The sequence below is a fragment of the Diceros bicornis genome, chromosome 20 (assembly GCF_020826845.1).
Source record: "Diceros bicornis minor isolate mBicDic1 chromosome 20, mDicBic1.mat.cur, whole genome shotgun sequence".
Classification (NCBI taxonomy): Eukaryota; Metazoa; Chordata; class Mammalia; order Perissodactyla; family Rhinocerotidae; genus Diceros; species Diceros bicornis.
Window position 1 is genome coordinate 53,557,191 of NC_080759.1, and position 19,146 is coordinate 53,576,336.

The 19,146-nt window shown below is 49.7% G+C and overlaps 1 protein-coding gene across 1 annotated transcript in view; it reads right to left on the bottom strand.

Annotated features, from left to right (window-relative positions):
- The window catches only part of ANKRD33B (ankyrin repeat domain 33B), a 68,030-nt gene extending 59,792 nt beyond the window's left edge, over positions 1-8,238 (bottom strand). Inside the window, exon 1 of the mRNA XM_058564346.1 lies at positions 7,477-8,238. Within this exon, the coding sequence (XP_058420329.1) occupies positions 7,477-7,830 (354 nt within the window). The 5' untranslated portion in view covers positions 7,831-8,238. The remainder of the gene's footprint in view (positions 1-7,476) is intronic.
- Positions 8,239-19,146: the final 10,908 nt, after the last annotated feature.

Below are 19,146 nucleotides of genomic sequence, written 5' to 3' on the forward strand. Positions count from 1 at the left end.
ACTACAACTGCATTATTTCAAGAATGTTACATCAATGGAATCATACATCATATAATCTTGTGATAGACTTCTTTCACTTAGCCTAGTTCCCCAGTCTTCCTTTATTTTTAAACCAACTTCATGTGCCTTGCCTTGTCTCTGAAAATGTGCTACTATAAATTTAATTAACACCCTTCCCTGGGACCTCCCATGAGCAGGGCTCCTGCCTCTTCATCAGGCCTCACCCCATACCTCCTGCCTATGCCTCTCTCAGCTGGAATGTCTCTTACCAGGTGTGGTCTCTACTTCAAGAGTCACTTAAATCTCGGAAAGAGAAGCCAGAGAGAAATGCTTGATTCTCCATCCAAACACATGCCTACTTGGGATCTGAATTATTCAGAGCTGACATAAATATGCCTTCGGAAGCACACATTTGTTTTTCCACTACTTTGGAATTGCTCTCAAATCCCACCTTTCCAAGCCAATTTGCCACCAAGCCAACTGTCACCCGGGATTTCACGTCTACCTTAATTTCCGTGTCTCTGACTTACTAGAAATAAATAAAATCGACCTTCAACTGTCCTTCAAATTCAGGAACACTATTTAAAAATAGTCTCTTCCAAATTCTTTTACGTACACACACACCAAATGACATCAAGGATTCTTAACATCCTACTTCATCTTAAAACCTGACCTCATAAGAACACACACAAGCCACACGTACACCAACATTCCACCAGCCTGTTGAAGAATTACTTCCCAATAGTCTCGAATGCAACATGTTTTCATTGTTCACATCTTTTTAATAACTTCTCTACTTCCTTCTTATTTCTTTTAATTAAACAGAATTATATATTGTTTTACGTATGAAAATATGTTTTGACTTAATTTGAAGAAATCATGGAATGTCACATGGTTATAGATAGTCTAGAATTTTACTGACCCAATAGACTGTAAGCCAGTCTCAAGAAATTTCAAAGAGGTATCATACAAACCATATTCTTTTAATTAGGTTAAAAAAAGTATTTTAATAAAGCTTAAAAATATCTTTTAAAATTTTTAAACACAATTCTAAATAACTTCAAGGTCAAAGAGAGGAAATCATGATGTAAATTAGAACAGAACAATAATAAAATACTACACATCAAAACTTGTAGGAAAAGCAAACGTGATACTTGGAGAGAAAATTATAGGTATAATAAACCTGAAGGAAGGAAATATTAAAATAAAAAGCAGAAATTGAGGAAATAGTGAAGAAAAAAACAGATCCACAGCAAAAGTTGATTCTCTGAAAAGAATAAAATAAATATTTTTGACAATATTTGTCACAAAAGAGAAACAGCACAAATTCAAAAATATAGAAAAACAGGATATAATACAGTTACAGCAGAGATTAAACAGAGAATTCTAGGGCCGGCCCCGTGGCTTAGCGGTTGGGTGCGCGAGCTCTGCTACTGGCGGCCCGGGTTCGGATCCCGGGCGCGCCCTGACGCACCACTTATCCGGCCACGCTGAGGCCGCGTCCCACATACAGCAAGTAGAAGGATGTGCAACTATGACATACAACTATCTACTGGGGCTTTGGGGGAAAAAAAAGGAGGAGGATTGGCAATAGATGTTAGCTCAGAGCCCGTCTTCCTCAGCAAAAAGAGGAGGATTAGCATGGATGTTAGCTCAGGGCTGATCTTCCTCACAAAAAAAAAAAAAGAGAGAGAGAGAATTCTATAAAAACTTCATACTATTAACCTTTAAAACTTAGAAAAAATAGGATAGTTTCCTAGAAAAATAGGTTACCATAATGGACTTAGGAAGAAAGAGAAAATCTGAATAATCCTATAACCATTAAAGAGTTACTGACCTAAAGGTCTGACAGGAGGGCTTGAATTTTAGTAACTTGCAATTAGTTAAATAATACCCCTAGCTTTTCCTATATTGTAGCCATAGCTACCAGAAGTTGTCCTTCAAAATAGTTTTGAATAAGAGCTTGCATATTATATTGATATGAATGTTAGACAAATAAATGATATTCTAAGAGTTCATATACACTATTATTGTTTTAGATTTTTATAACACATCTCCCTTAGTCTTCCTTTACAAGTATAGGATGGAAAAGAAATTGGATGTTCAAAATCACCCCAAACACCTCCCCAAATCTCTAGCTGGCTCATTTCTCCCGTGCAGCCAGGAGGCAAAGGTGGAAGGCTCAGAAGCCCCTTGGAGAGACCCAGGGTGGTTAAAGGAGGATCGGGAGCAGCCTTGGGGTCATTCTAGAACCCAGCTCTCCTGATGCATCTAGATGCCCTCTCCTCTGAGCCCCACTTTCTTCAACTACACAATGAGGGGGCCCAATAACCTCTAAAATCCCTTCCAACTCCCAAATCCCCAGGCGATGGTCCTTCTAAATTTCTGAAACCTTCATCCACACAGACAAAAAGCGACATTAAATATAACCCTTTCCAGCAAAACTAAAACAGGCCTCTGGGAGCTGATGCTTGTTGACCCTGAATGATAAGGCTGTGGAGGTTCTTGGTACCGTCTACTTGGGTATCTATCTGAAATTTTCATTAATCAAAACATATTTAAAATAAACAAATAAATGCTTAGGGTAAATGAATAACATCCTTTACAAACAAAAGCAAATTCACACTTAAGAGGGTAAATCTGGGCTTGGCCTTGTAACTTACTTCTGCAGAAGTGACACTGAACCTTATTTGCTCTGCCTGCTCTCTTGGAAACCTGCCCGCCATGGAGAACAAGCCTAGCCCTGCCTGCTGGAAGATGAGAGACCACACAGAGGGGCAAAGGCCAGTCCCCTCAACCAAGACTTTCTTGGCCCTGCCATCTGCAGCTGATCCCAGCTGAATGCAATTCCAGCCGAGATCAGCTGAGCTGAGCCACCTTTAGCAGAATGTTTACTGTTGTATACACCTGTGAGGTTTCACAGTTATTTGTTATGCAGCATTGTTGTGGCCATAAATAACTGATACACTTATATCAAGAACACATGGGATACTCTATATATGATAATGATGGATACATGTCATTATACCTCTGTCCAAACCCACAGAAAGTACACCACCAAGGATGAACCCTAATGTAAACTATGGACTTTGGGTGGTTATGACGTGTCATTGTAGGTTCATCAGTTATAACAAATGTACCACCCTGGTGGGGGATGTTGACAATGGGGGAGGCTGGGCAGGTGTGGGGCAGGAGGTACCTGAGAAATCCCTGTACCTTCCTCTCAATTTTGCTGTGAACCTAAAACTGTTCTAAAAAAAAAGTTAAGTCCTTAAACAGAAAAACAAAACACATGGGCGTCTCTACTGTTGCTGGGCCCAGAGCACCCCAGGCCCTGCCTTGGTCAGTGGAAGAGGAAGCCCAGGTCTTCCAGGCCCGCTTCAGCTCACCCACTTCTCTGGTCTAGCCCCTCAGCTCCCAGTCTAACCTGCTCATTCTCCCTTCTCATCCCCTTCCCCATGCTTTAGACTCTGCAACTAACACACTAACAGACACCCCCAAACAGCAAGCCAGGCTCCCCCTGTGCCGATGGGGCCAGCATTCACTCTCTATACTAACCAGCCCCAGTGCAGGTCCTGAACCCTGAGGCCTGGTAAAGGAGGAAGGGCTGGCTGTGAATTCCAAACAACTCGACTCTCATTTTAGGGAAAAGTGATTCCAAAGTTTATACATCTTTCTGTGGCATTCAAAAATCCAACAAAAAGGAAAAAAAAAATTTATCATGTATATGTCAAGATAAAGGTCCCAGTTCCCACTACAAATCTATAAACCTTTAAGCCCCACAAGGGAGACACCCCCCCCCCATGCTGGGTGTGTGGGGTGGGCTTTGCTGAGCCAACAGAGCAAATGGGTGGAGGGGCCTTTGGAAAATTTCGCCGAGAAGCCCTAGAATTTGAACACGCATGGGAAACATTACATAGAGAAAGGAGTGCAATATTTTAAATTTAGCATAATTGGGCCTAATTTGGTTCAAGAGCTGTCTGACATTTCAAACCGCCGTTCTGCAACAATGACAACAGCACAAACACTTCCTTTGGTCTCAGTGCTGTCTCCAGAGCCATCACGGCCCTAAAGGTGAACCTCGGCATATAATAAGTGGAGAAGAATTCAGAAAAAGAATGATGGCAGCTTTCACTGTCCCCAAGTCAGAGGGAACAAAAGCACCATAAATCTAAAAGACAGGGAGAGCACACTTTGAATGTTACTGGAGAATTATTTGACAAATATTTACATGTTACATATTAAATTATGCAATCTTTTTAGAGTAATAAATATTTTAGAATATTTTAGAAAATTGTGTGCTGAGCCACAGCCAAGATTCTCCCAATCTCAGGAGCCAGGAAAGAACACGTTTTCTTAAACAAAACACAACCGATCCTTAGTTACTCAAACCGAAGGAAACATCTGTCAGCTCAGCAGATCTCCCGTCTTAACTGACCAGAGATCATCGGCTCATGAAACACACCCCAGAAAAAGCCGTTAGAGCCATTTTTCCTCTAGGAAGCTGGCTGCGGGCGGTACCCTCGAGGACTTCATTCTGTAGTTAATGCAGTTATCCCTCTACTCCATGAAAGCTCTCGGGCTCTCTGTAAGGTTTTACTGCCACTAATCAAGATCGGCTTATAGACCAGGCCCAAAGGGCTCCTGCCTCAGGGCCTTTGCACTTGCTGTTCCCTCTTTCTGGAGTGCTCTTCCCCAAATATCTTCTCTCCATCTTTACTCAAATGTCACTTGCTCTCTCAAAGGACCACCCTATTTACAGTTTTGGCTCTCAAGCCCTGGCCACCTGGATTGCCCTGACCCAGCTCCGGGTGCTGTGGGCTTAGAGGTAGGAAGAAAGGCCTCCCTGAGAAAATGTACTACGACAGGAACCGGAAGGCAGTCAGTGAGTGGGTCATGTGACCATCAGGGAACGCACACCACAGCCCCAAGTTTGGACACTGGCATGCTGAAACCAGTTTGTTTCCCAACTTCCTATTTCTTAGGCAGCTACTCCGGGCGGCCTCTCATCACCCGGCCCAGGTTGGCCTCTCCGGCTTCAGCTCCCACACTGTCCCCTCTCCACGCGTCACCACCACCAACCACCCTGTCCCTGCTGCCACCCCCTTGGCTCCATCTGCCTGACTAGAACATCCTCCAGCCACTGCTTCCAAAAGTCTCCCCTCATTCAGCTTCCAGATTGCCCCAGCTTCCGCATTCAAGACACTTGCTCCCCATCTCTTTAGTGCCTTCTCATCTCCTGCATCTGGCTGGAAGCACCGGTACCCTTACCCTCGAAGCACTGGGTACTGTTACTCTCTAAGCACCGAGTACTCTTACTCTCTGAGTTCTTCTGGACTAAAAGGTTAAGACTCTCAAAGGCAGGGACTGTTTCATCTTCGAGTCTCCCACGCACCTAACCAGTGCCTCGCACACAGTAGGTCTGCAATATACACTCGTGCAATGACTCACTATTCCACTTGCCACAGGAAGTGAAGTTTTTCGGGAAGACGGAGGCTGTTTGATCAACAGCATCCAGAAGCCGCTGGGCAGAAGAGAAACAAAGAGAGACTCCGTCATTAAGAGGGAAAGCAGAGAGAAAAACAGCTTTGCCTGGCAGAAGAGAAAAAAAAAAGCAAAAGCGGGAGGACGCACTCTTCGGAGCAGAGAGACAGCAGGCGAGAAAGAGACCAGGATGGTAAACGAGGCCCGCGTCAGAGGGCTGTGTGCGTTAGGGCCTTTCACGCTCACAACCCCAGGAGGCAAAGCTGTCATTAGCCCTATTTGACACCGAGGAAACTGAGACAGAGAGGCGCTGAGGGGCTGGAGCCTGCCTCCCTGTTCCATAGCCCTCCCCTAACTCTGCGCTGAGGGAGGGACTTTCAAAACTGGCCCAGAAACTCAGCCAGGCCCAAGACCCCTGGGGATGGTTTTCGTTGTTCTCAGTCAGCTCCAACGCAGCTGTTTTCAAACTTGTATTTTTTGCCGCCAAAGAAAACATCATAAAGCTGAGCCCAGTGGGGGCTGGGCGAGCCAGGCCCTGCCCGTGCCCAACTCAGCCCTCTGGAGACCGCTGGGCCGCCCAGGGCACAGGAGAGACCCCCCACCCGTGTTCTTCCCGATCCTTCAGGGGCTTCCTCTAAAGCCGTTGCCTGCTTCAGGAAAGCGAGGTGTCCTATAAACAGGCGTGTGTGAAAATTCACCTTAGTAAAAGCGAAAGCAGAGCCGCCGAAAGCGCCCGGGTCGCGGGCCCCACCCACGGAGAGGACAGGGGTAGAGCGACGCTGCCCCCAGGGCCCACCTCAGCTCTCCCAGCCTTAGGGGCCTGCGGGCCAGCGTTGCCTGACACATGACGCCAAGCGCAGACCCTTCCCCAAGTCCAAACGCCGCGTCAAGTCAGACGCACAAGTGTGGGAGCAGAAAGGGACGCTCCCGGCTCCCACACGCCTAAGCCCAGCGCAGACCACAGTTAGGGACAAACCGGCCTGCCCCCAAGTAAATGCACATATTTCCTATCAGCTGTGCGCTCCGGAGCAGAACCACGCGCATTCCTAATTTGTGCTAGACTGAGGCGGCAGAGCCCGCGGGACCCAGGGAACGCGACAGTCAGGTGAGACCGCTGCCGCTGGTCCACCGGCACAGAAGAAGCGTCGCTTGGCCGCCTGGTCACTCTGCTGTGTTTCCCCCCAGTGCTTCGGGGGTTGTGTTCAGCGAGCCAGTCCTTCTCAAGCCAACTTTTCTTTCCTTTTCTAAAGGTTTCTTGCTGTTTGAGTCTTGACATGACTAATGGATACCCCGTGCGTCTCCCCATCCCCATGCCAGCCTGCTCCACCAGGCGGGTGCCGGCCCCTCCGCTGCCCTCCCCAGGCCCTGCCTCGCGGGTGGGGGGCGGGCGGCATTGGCTCGCGGCGGTGACCATGCAGACAGCCCAGTCGGGGATCACCTGGCGGGTCGCCACGCGGGTCAAGAGGCGCAGCGGGGCGTGGGGGGCGGGGCGCGTAAGCAGGCGGTCCCGGAGGAAACTCCGAACCAGGGTGGCCCAGGGGTGCCCATTCACGTTCGGGCGTGGAAAGGGCCGTGGCGGCGCGAGGGGCCGAGGGGGGCAGGAGGGGTTTCCCCTGCAGGCGAGAAGGTTAATGGTCAGCGGGCGGCCGGGTTGAAGGACCCGGCGAGTGGCTTCAAACCTGGATCCGGGCGCGAGCCCCTGGGGGGTTTCAGGGACAAGAGGACTCCGAGGGCGGAAAAGAAGGGGATGCGGTGAGGACGCGGGATCAGCGGCGTCTCCCGCGGCGCGGTGCCCTCGGGCAGGGTAAACTTACCCGGGCATGGGCAGGCCACTCAGGGCTCCACACCAGCGGCGCGCCCAGAGAGCCGGGAAAAGGCGCTCTTTACAGCGGCAAAGTCACCGCGGGACCCGAACAGAGTCGGGATCCAGGTGGCGCGGGGAATGAGAGGGAGGGCGGAGGGGACCCAGACCCTGCGGGGACACCGGCTTACCCGGCCGTTGCGGTCGGTCTCCTGCACCTCCTCAGCGCTCGGCCCCCGCCGCACCAGCGCCTTCAGCAGCCCCACGTCGTTGGCGCAGGCGGCGCGCAGGAGGGTCGCCGCCTCCGGGACGCCCTCCGGGACGCTTTCCGCGCTCACGGCGCCGTACTCCTCCTCGCCTCCAGGAGGGTAGAACGAGTCATCCGAAGCGATGCTGCGGGTGTCCGGAAGACGCGAGAAGTCCTCGTACTCCTCGTAGTCAGCGGGGTCCTCCCCGACCTCCGTGTCCCGGGGCGGGGAGGGCGGCTGCGGAGACACACAGCGCGCCCCGCCGCCCTCCGGCCCGGGCCCGGCCAGCAACACCATGCTGGCGGCCGGGGCGCGGGCCGGGGGCCAGGGCGCAGGCCGAGAGACGAGATTGCCGGGCGCGCTCGGAGGTCACCGTCCCTTGTCCCCTGCGGCCCCAGAAAAGCTGCGCTCGGCGCGCTCCAGCCGGGAGGAAAGGAGCGTGCGCTAGAAGACTGAAGTCACTGGAGGCTGGAGAAAGCCCCTCGGGGGTGGGAGGAGCCACGGGGGCTTTCCGAGCGCGGAGGGCGGGTGCGGGCGGGGGCCAGGACCGGAGGCGGGCGGGGCCGCCGCATGTGGAGAGGCGCGTGCTCCAGGGTCCCCCGCCCCTCGCCCGTTCCTGGCAAAAGTTAAGAGCAAAGCAAGGGCTTCTCGGCACCGTGGGGGCAGTGCATCTGGCTGCTTTGCCCCGGACCTGAGAAGTGCACTCGCGGCAGGACCAGAAGCAATAACTAAAGAACCGGAACACCAGTGTCGCCTGCTGCCAGCCGCCCCGCCCCTCCCCTCCGCCGGCTCCCGGGAAAAGGGCGAAGGTGGGGGTAGAGGGACGCCGCGGCTGAGCCTGTTTCCCGCGTCGGGAACATCCAACCCCCCGAGGCTGGCCGCCGCCCAGGGCGTCAGGCCTCGCGGCCGGGGCGGGGGGAGTTTCTCCGCCGCGGAGGCACCGAGACTATTTTTTCTCCGCTCCGGGCGTCTGGGCTCCGGGGCCAGTCCCACTCCCAGCTTCAAGACCGGGGAATCCCCGGGGCGCACCGGCCACTGAGGACAAGAGGATGCAGGGGAAGTGGAGTCCACTGAAGGGACCCGGGACCCGCTGCGCTGCTGACCGTGCCCCTCTGAACTGGGAGCTCCCGGCTGCCACGGGGAAGTCCCAGCCCAGAAGGGAGGATCCAGAGTCCCCAGGTCACGCAGAACCCGGGCCAACTGTGGCTTGCAGGGTACTCCTAAAAGAGCGACAGTGGGGAGGAGTCCAGGAGCCCCAGGGGGGAACGTTTGGGTGGGAAGGGGCAGCTCCAGGCCAGAGCGGTGAGTGTTTCCCTCCTCCCCGACTCCTAGCCAATGTCACTGTGCCTGGATCTGGGGTGTCGAGACGGATTAACCTAGGCCGCCACCGGGCGCTGACTCCGAGGCTGGCTGCCAAATGTAGAGAGCAGGGCCGCAGGCCACCGCCGCGGCCGAGTCACAGCGCCCCCCTGGCCCGAGCTTGGCCTCTCCTCGAACGAGGATTTGCCGTGAGGAGCCCTGACCTCGGGAAGGAGGATGCACAGTGGGCCAAATCCTCGTGGAATAGGCTGTGCGTGGAGGCGCCGTGGTGAGGGCGCGCCCGGAGCCTGCGTCCGGCGTTTTGCATCTTTGGCAGGAAGGTTGTGGGTCCAGGGGCGGAATCAGAGTCCACAGAGACCACCCCCCCCCCCCGCCCGCCTCTGTCCGCTCTCCCTCCTTTTTCCTTTCTTTCCACCGCTCTTGACAGCGTGACCACCAGGTGCCAGCCCATGGGAGGCCCTCGGTGCCCAAAGGTGAACCAAACTGGGCGGACGCAGCCACTGGGGACAAGCTTGAGACCCCAGACCTGGGCGGGCTAATTGAGGGGCACAGTGGGGGAACACGGTCAAAAACATCCCGGGCGAGCGGTGGGGACTGGAGCGAGGTTTGGTCTAGGAGACCACTTGAGCCCCTGGCATTACGCCGCGCTGATTCGGACCGGCCGTGGTGATCACGGTCGGCCCCGACGAACTCCAGGTGGGCTCAGAACGCGGCAGCCGCAAGGACCGGGAGGGTGGGGGGCCGAGAAAACGGTGATTTCTGGTGAAGACACGGCCATGCCTGAGCGCGCCCTGAGCTAGAAAGGAACTTAGCGCGCCGGTTTCCTTCTGTACTCGGGGCTTTCTTTCCGAAGCCAAAAATAACCCAAATCATGGTTTGCTTTTTACTTTCTTCTGTGTCTGGCCACATTTACATAAATTCCCACCAGGATTTTCCCTCTTTCAAGGCTGACGGTTGTTTTAGCGTGTCCAGAGGTCTGTAAAGGAAGTCAGGGGATTTACGAGTTGAAGTGCCCCGGAGGGCAGGGTTTGGTTTGCTGCCCTCTCCTCCCAGCCAGGTGCGGCACTGTGTGGTGTTAGAGTAAGAGCCCCGCGGGCCGGGACAGCGGTGGAGCGCAGCCCTGCTCGCCCTTTTCTGGAGTCGGGCAGCCCCTCGGTCCTCATCCCCAGTCACGACGGAACGCAGGCTCTATCTTCAGAGGCCACCACTTCCTCCTTTCCTTCCTTAGAAATTTGGGTCCAAATAGCACTTGAATGGTTTTCCCTTTACAGATAAACTTCTGGAACCGTCTGCTCCAAATAAGAACCAGCCGTTTGTGGGTGATCAGACCCCAAACCCAAAACGACCATTTTCCTCTTTTAGAAACGCACCTCTTGGTACCGCAAAGACAATAGATTCTCAACGTTGCTGAAAGAAATGAGGCATATGTATTTTTAGTAAAGTCAATGATTATATATTATGTGCACAAAATCTACATAGGGAGGAGAAAGCAGTTCATCAAAACTGCCAACACATTCAGGATAACTTTTATTTTTTTATTTTTATTTTTATTTTTTTTGAGGAAGATCAGCCCTGAGCTAACATCCATGCCAAGCCTCCTCTTTTTTTTTTCCCCCCCCAAAGCCCCAGTAGATAGTTGTATGTCATAGCTGCACATCCTTCTAGTTGCTGTATGTGGGACCCGGGGCCTCAGCATGGCCGGAGAAGCGGTCCGATGGTGCACGACCAGGATCCCAACAAGGGCCGCCAGTAGCAGAGCACCGCACTTACCCGGTAAGCCACTGGGCCGGCCCAGAAAAACTTTTAAATCAATAACATTTTGAGAAATTGTGTTTTATCCAAGACTGTTCAGTTTCAATTAACTATTTTAATTTGTGATTTTTTTGTTTTAAATATATGTATTATTATATATATTTATATATAAAAATTGTTTTTTATATATATATAGCAATTACACAATTTGTTGATTTAGTTGAATAATTTGTCTTTGGACCATTATAAAAAATTCTCTACTTCAGTTTATATTTCTGGAACAGGCTACCTAACTGTAAGTGTAACACCTACAACAGGAAGATCTTTCGAAATTACAAGCAGTGTATTTAAAGACTAAAAGCTGACTGCACCTGGGCTGGCCCCTGGCTGAGCGGTTAAGTGCGCGTGCTCTGCTGCTGGCGGCCCAGGGTTCGGATCCCGGGCGCGCAGGGACGCAGCACTTCTCCGGGCACGCTGAGGCCGTGTCCCACGTACAGCAACTAGAAGGATGTGCAGCTATGACATACAACTATCTACTGGGGCTTTGGGGGAAAAAATAAATAAATAAAATTATAAAAAAAAAAAACTGAATGCACCTGTAGCAACACCCCCCCCCAAACTTTGTTTGGAAGGCAAAGTGGGGCTGAGGGACCTAATGGTAGAGCAAACTCAAGCCCATCCCACTGTTCATAAAATAACCCAAGTCCCACCTCCAGGGGGTCCATGGAGGATTGAATGGGACAATGATCTTAAACCTTTGCACATTGTCTGGAATTTAGCAAACAAGTATCAACTTTCACTATTATTAAAATTAAAGTAGGGGCCTGCCTGGTGGCCCAAGTGGTTAAGTGCGCGCGCTCCGCTGGGGCAGCCCGGGGTTCACCGGTTCGGATCCCTGGCATGCACAGACGCACCACTTGTCAAGCCGTGTTGTGGCAGCGTCCCATATAAAGTGGAGAAAGATGGGCATGGATGTTATCCCAGGGCCAGTCTTCCTCAGCAAAAAGAGGAGGATTGGCAGATGTTAGCTCAGGGCCGATCTTCCTCACCAAAAAAAAAAAAAGAAGAAGAAGAAAATTATCCATTCGCCTTGACGATATAAGCTGCTCTGCAGTAGCTGCTTCTCCAAGTTTGTTGCCCTATTTGCCTAGAGAACTAGCCCATGTGAGGTCAATGTGAAATGCAGACCCTTGGGGTAAAGAACAGACTGCGATATCAGACAAAACTGGCTTCCAGATTATGGCTCTACCACTAATGTGTTGCAACCATAAGAAAATCTAGATTTTGAAAGTCTATTACTGTGGGTATACTAGTGTTTGTTTGAAGAATCTCCTACTCTTGATATTTAGGGTAGTTCCAGCATTTTCTTAGTGTACACAAATGCATCCTTGTCCAGGTATTTCCTTAGAAGAACCTCGCATGTCAAGTGGCCTGAGCTTCTTAAACTCTAATATTGTCTTCGTTGCCGTATTCAGAATGGTAACCTGAAGTCTGGACTATTGGGAAAGAAACTCAAGAAACGTATAAAAACTGTTCTAGGGAAAGAGATGTGAATCAATGGAGAGGCACACCATGATCTTAGATGGGAAGACTCGGCTGTAAAGATCCTGCTTTTGTCCTACTACTGTAGAAATGATGTGACCTAATTCCAGTGGAAATGGGGGGGGGGACGGAACATGACAAACTAAAGGAACGTGACAAAACTAAAGCAGATCTCATGAGATAATACACATTTAATGAGTTCCTTCATTGTTGTTCTTGAAGCTTTCCAGAGTTTGTTTCCATACTAGCAACTAAAAGAACCTTAATTCAGGAAAAAAAAAAAGCATATTTAAAAACAAACAAAGCCACATGGAGAAAAAACATTACTTGTAGGAAAAATATTAATTGTGCTGCCTGTTACAAGTGGTTCATGGCCAGAATACAGAGTTTGCTTGCAAATGGAGGAAAAAAAACTGAACTTATTTATCAATTTTGCTGTCCCCTGGTGAGTGGCAATAAAGTTCGTTAAAATGAAAAAGTCCGTTTGCTTGCCTGTGGTGGCTGCAGGGGAGAGCACCCCAGGCAGGCTTTCTCGGGGTCTGGACTGAGTGATGGCAGCAGTTAAAAGAAAAGGAAAATGAGCCAGTGCCTGGAGTTGGCGTCAAAGAAGATGGGGGCTTGGGAAAGGTCTGCGGCTGGGGAGGAGACCCTAGGCTCCATTGTGTGAGGGCTGAGAGGCTCCATTTTCTTGCTCCCACTTTCCCCTCAGAAATCGTCTTCAAGGGTGGAGTTTGGAGAAGTTCATGACCTTCTGACATTTGCAGGAGGCTCCTCCAGCTCCGCCACGGCCTCTGTGAGAAACAGAAGTGAATGGGGGATGGGACGTCTCTTAGTCACTTGTTTTTTAAAAACAGTTTAAGTTAACCAAAATTATTCGGCTTGGAGTTTTTGCAAATTTCCCAAATCTCCCTATTTGCAATAAGTGGAAGCCACCTAGAGTGTCCTGAAGTCAAGTGACAGAATTGCTGGACCAGATCACCCTTCTATCTGCTTAGAAATACAAAGAAAAGTCTCTGTGTGTGTTTCTGGATCTCCTTATTAAAGAGATTAGCTGCTGTGTGGCCCTAACTCCGTTCAATTGATAGCTACTAGATTGCTCCCACGGTAATCAGAACTGGTGCAACCATTTAAGAGCTTCATTTTCTTTTAGGGAGGATTTCCACCTTTGTGGTTAAATACCTGGCAGAAGTATATGCACGTGTGCACCTAACTGCCAATTCTTCTGTCTTGTTCCTGCTTTTGACAAGAATTAGCAATCGTAGGGTATAAATAGAGAAGTGTGTTTTCTCCAAGGACAAAATGCCTCGGATCCTCATCTGAATAAAGGCAGTTGGATTTTTAAGGCCAGTTTAGGGAGTCATATGTGATGTGAAAAGCTATTAAAAGACCTGCTCACCAGAAGGCTTCTCCATGACCCAACCTGCTCTCCCCAAAAGTACAGGGCAAATTCCACCTCTGTTCCCCGTCACTGCTCCTTTGTTCAAGACCTATAAGAGCTCTCATTACCCTGTTGTCCAATAATGTCTTGTAGAACTATCTTCCTTCTTATAACTTGAGCGTTCACCCAATTCAGGGACCAGGTCTCATTAATTTTTTTTAATCCCCAGCATCTAAGAAGATGTCTCGCCATCTTGGTTGATGCTCAGTAAATCCCTGTTAAACTATCCCTGGTCCATGCTCTCCCCTGGCTTCTGTCACTTGATGGCAATCAATCTTTGGTGTTCCTTGGCTTGTAGAAGCATCACCCTCTCTCTGCCTCCATCTTCACATGGCATTCTGTGTGTGTGTCTATGCCCAAATCTCCCCTTTCTTTAAGGACACCAGTCATACAGGACTAGGGCCCACCCTAATGACCTCATCTTCACTAATTACCTCTGCAACAACCCTATTTCCAAATAAAGTCACATTCTGAGATGCTGGGGGTTAGGACTTCAACCTAGGAATTTTAGGGGGACACAATTCAACCCATAACCCCTACACTTGAAGGGCTTCCATTCTATCGGGGAGACATATAATAAACTCCATAAATACACAAAATACATAGTATGTTAATTGGTATTAAATGCCGAACACAAAATAAACAGAGAAAGAAAATGGGAAGGATCCAGAGGTTACAATTTTAGATGAGAGAGTAGGGAAGGTCCCGCTGGGGAAAGGGCTTTTGAATTAAGACCCAAAGGAAATGGAGGAACAAGCTATGTCGGTGGCGGTGTCCTTGTCCATAAGCACCTCCTGTCCTCACGTCCGTCCGCGTCCGGAGTATCCCATAATCCCTGTCCTCTCTCTGGCCCGACCCCGGCTTCAGCAATCCAGGCTTCCGGGGTGCTGGACCTGCCACCCTGTCCTTCTTCTAGTCCCCACAGCAGCCGTCCCAAATCTCCTTCACTCCCCTCAATACCACCTTCACACCTCCTGCTCTACAGAGAAAATGGGACCAATCTCTTCCGAGTGAGCGCCCTGGCCTCCCCGTCCCCCAGCTGAGAATCTTCTGCATCCCTGATGTTCACCACGTCTCAGTCTCCAGGGGAAGAGGCACCCTCCCCGACGGCCAAACCCAGAGCCCTCCTCCCTGGGACTCTCAGTAACCCCTTTGGGGTCCTTACGTCATTGCGTGGCACCTCTCCTCCCGCAGAGACAGCCCCACTCAGATCTGCATGTTGAAACAGGCTCTGCTGCCTGCCCACACCCTCCTCTCCCTCCACCCACCCCGTCTTGCCTTCACCGCGAACCTCCTGCAAGAAAGATCTCCTTCCATGACTTCCATCTTTCATCTTTTATTTACTTATTTTAAAAAATATGTAATATTTTGAAAATTACAAAAGTAGTACATGCTTCTCAGAAAAACCCCCAAACACTCTGAGGCCATGATGTAGGAAGGAATGTGTCCCCTCTACTCCTCTGCGTGTCCCCTGTTACTCTTGGAATCGTTTTCATCTGCTTCTTCCCCTCCTCCCACTCCTTCCCCAAAGGTCCTGCAGGGGTTTCTTTTCTCTTAAATTCAATGGACATTTCCACCCTGACCCGCACGCTCTGCCTGAACAGGACCATCTACAGGAGACACAGACACTGTCTCTCGGACTCACTCAGGCTGCCCATATGGTAGTCACCCCAGCTCTCCAGTGCAGAGTAGGAAGTGGGGGGTACCCCCCCATATTCAATTCCCTTGGGGCCCTGAGGCTCCAGGAAGGGGAAGGAGGTGGGAGTTCTGCCCACACAGGAGTGCAGAGGGGCAAGGCTGAAGGATTGTGACCTAGATTGTGGATTTCAAGAACAGAGACCGTTCTGGTCATTTCCTAAAGCGGCAAGTGGCCCAGGCTATGCCCAGGAGACATTCCTGAATGAATAAATGAAGGAGATGGCTAAGCAATCCCAGGTTTCTCATGGTCCTAAATCTAAAGCAACTGAACCATTCTACCCATCCTGGAAGCAATTAGCTCATCAGTTCTGAAGACCAACCCAACCCTGGCACAGTTTGTGGGAACCACGTCCACCCCTTCACAACACTGTGGCAGAGCCGACAGTTACTACCCTTTATTGGCACGTGTTCTACACTTGAATACGACTGCCTCTGGTTCCATGGCTGTAAGGGGATGGATTCTCTCAACAATCCACCAGAACATTTTGGTATTTTACCCTTGGACCAAAAATATCCCCAGTTTATGACGATAAAAGCCCAAAGTTCTATTCTTCCCTCTCCTAACCTGGAGTTATTCAGTCAGCTGGTGCACTGAGCGAAGAGATGCACAATCAACGTCTCAACACGCATGCTTGATCACTGATTTCCTCCACGGACCCACCCCACATTGACTCACGTCCACATTCACTGCAGCAGCAGTCGACTTCTGAATTCCTCTCACCAGACCGCAAGGACGCTTCAGGGATCAGCCTACCTTTGAGACGTGGCTTCTGGTTTATTAGCACAGACCTCGTCCCCTCTCGCCCCTCACAGACATTCTCCTCCATAGGGTATATTAATTGTTGATTTACTGGGAGCGATTGAAAAGCATTCCAGCATGGCCCTGCTCTGAAAAGTTTGCAATGACTCTTGATGGTAAGATGCCTGTGCCTGCCAATGTGCTCACGGGATATGCAGCGAGTGTCCCCTGAGAGCTACCAAAGTGAGGCTGTAGTCCACTCCAGTTGGAAGGGTGGAATGATGTCACCAAACAGAGCAGGGCCTCAAAACCCCTCAGATTTAGATAGTGGAGCTGAAAAGATACATCCGTTGAGGGGAGCAACTGGACCAAAGTCTATAACCCAAGACGGGAGGCAGAGCAGATGGAGAGTGGCTGCTCTTGCTGGCCGATTGGATGTGTTGGCAGTAGAACGGGAAGAATGTACAAGTGATACTTCAACTCGTCTCAACCCTCATTGGAGCCTAACAATATGTGTGGGTTGGGAAGATGGGGTGCAGTAAAGCTCACCTGTGTCATTGTTGTTGTCTTGTCACGTATGGTCAGTGGGCTCTGGTGGATGCCACTCTCCCTGCCTGAAACCCACCAGCCTCAACCAGAAGAGCTTTAGTGCGAACTGACAGGAAAAAGAACCCCTCAACACACCGTAGAGGACAGTGGATCATGGGGTTTTGACTTAACATAACAATTCTCTTGCTCTTTTATGGACAGTTTTTCACTGCTCACCATGTCCGTCTCCACTCTCTCTTTGAGCCCCAGATTCTTGGCCCAAATTGCCCTTCACTAGATTGTCAGAGGAATGAAAGAAATTGCTTCTCCATCTGGCTCAGATAATCTACCCTTTGAAGAAGATTTCTGAACTATTAGTCTATTTTTAAAAAACGTTTTCTCTAAAACCAAAGAATATTTCAGACTGAACTTAGGTTTTGTTTCCCTCCAACCAGCCCTCTTCAGGCTATTTGCTTTGGGCAACACTCAGCACCCCCTTACCTACCTCCCGTCTTAATTTCTCAGACTTCCCAGACTTCAGGGCACCCTCATTCGGCCAGCATTGATTAAGTATCCATTTCATCCCACCATATGCACTGGGATCATTCTTACCAGCAGAAAATAAGGCTATATCTGTACAACATAAAATCACATGTCCCCATGAGCTCTTGAATGAAGCATGATTGTCTCCTTGTAAGGACTTCCAGTGATATTTTCTTCCACTCGTTCACCCATATGGTCATCTGTGAACATTTGTCACTCAACAGTAGCAGACCCTAAAGGGCAAAGTGAAAATTTTACTTTACTTACTAAAGGGTAAAATAAAAATTTTGGTGTAGAAGACACTTGAAATTGAGATGCTAGAATTCTATACATCTGGTACTTCTCTGTGAATTTGGGAAAGATTACCTTTGTTTTGTTCTAGCTGCAAAACGCTTCATGGAACACACCTTTCCCACCTGGCCTCTATCCTGACTCTTAGTGGTTCTGTGCCTCATTAGACCCGACCCCTAGTTCTTGCCAAACCCTGAATTCCTCCGGCCCCTTCTTTGATCTCCCAGCACCACACCCTCATCCCTGCTCTTTTGTCTTTCTTTCTCTGTCTCAGGCTAATTCTACCACGTCTCACCCAAACTCCTCTCTTATCAGACTCTCTGCCTCCAGGCCTTACCCTTGACCTCCCACCACCTACAGCCAGCTAACCCCTCCCCTGGGGTCATGCCTACCACCCCCTTCTCACACCATCACCCAGGCTGTTGAGTACGGCCCCCAAGTCTGCCTGCTAAAAAAGAACTGTCCTAAAAACCTGCATGTGGTCTCCACACTGGTTCTTAGACCCACTCAGCAATTCTGGGACTTCTTCTTGGTTCTTCCCATTCTAGAATTCTCCTTTCCTTCTTCTACTTTCTCCTCCTCCACCCCACTGGGTCTTTGCAGGCAACCTGACCCTCAAATGTCAATGGTCCACAAGGCTCTTTTCTATGCATCCATCTTCCCTGGAATCTCATCCTATCCCTGGCTTCCCCCACACCCAGGGCTCCTATAAGAGCACAGCCAGACAGTGCCCTGGATAGCGCCACCTGGAGGTACTTCAAGCATCTTGGGACTCTTCCTGGGCTGGACTGAACTCATACTCTTCTCCCACAAATTGGCTCCTCTTTCTGCCCTCCTTATCATGTTTAATGACCTACCACCTGCCCAGGCACCCAAGCCAGAGACTCCATCCTCTTTAGTATCCCCCCCAGAACTCCCCTAGCATAGCTCGTGCTCCCATCCTTCCCTCTCTGTTCCTTCTGCCACATCAGGTGTCTCCACAAGGGGCCTCTCTGTGGTTTTGCCTCCATATCCCCAGCCTGGCGCTGTCCGTGGTACATGGTGGCATATGGCACAGTTGTTAAGTTTAGAGTCAGCACATCTGAATTCAAAATCCCACTTAACATGAACACTATGACTCAGTAATCCCACTCCTGAGCACATAGCCAGCACAAATGTGTTTGTATGTCCAACAAGAGACATAGACTGAGCTATTCACAGGAGCTTCATTCACCATGGGAAAGAGGAGGATGAAGAAGGAGGAGGAGAACAAAACAAGAAAATAAGAACAAGAAGAGAAAACAAATGTTCACCAACAAGAGAATGGATAACTTAGTTGTGGTATGTTCATACGGTGGAACACTATACTGCAGTGAAAATGGTTGGCTTATGCTACCCTCAACAACATGGGTGAATGTCACCAACATAATGTTGACCAAAAGAAGCCAAACACAAAAGAACACATGCCATATGATTCCATTTGTAGAAAGTTTAAATTCAGGCAGAACTAATCTCCATTGTTGGAAATGCAGATAGTGTTTAGCTGTGGGGAGGAGGAGGGGCAATGATTGGGAAGAGGACAAGGGAGGTGTTCTGGGCAATTGAAATGACATGTCCTATTTGTTATGCTGAGATGGTTACACAGATGGGTTCACTTTGAGATAACTCATCAATCTATACCCTTACGATTTTTCTGAATGTCTGCTACACTTTAATAAATTTTTTAAAAGCTCAACTCTTTTTAGCTTAAGTTATTTAACATCTCTAGGGCTAAATGTCCCTC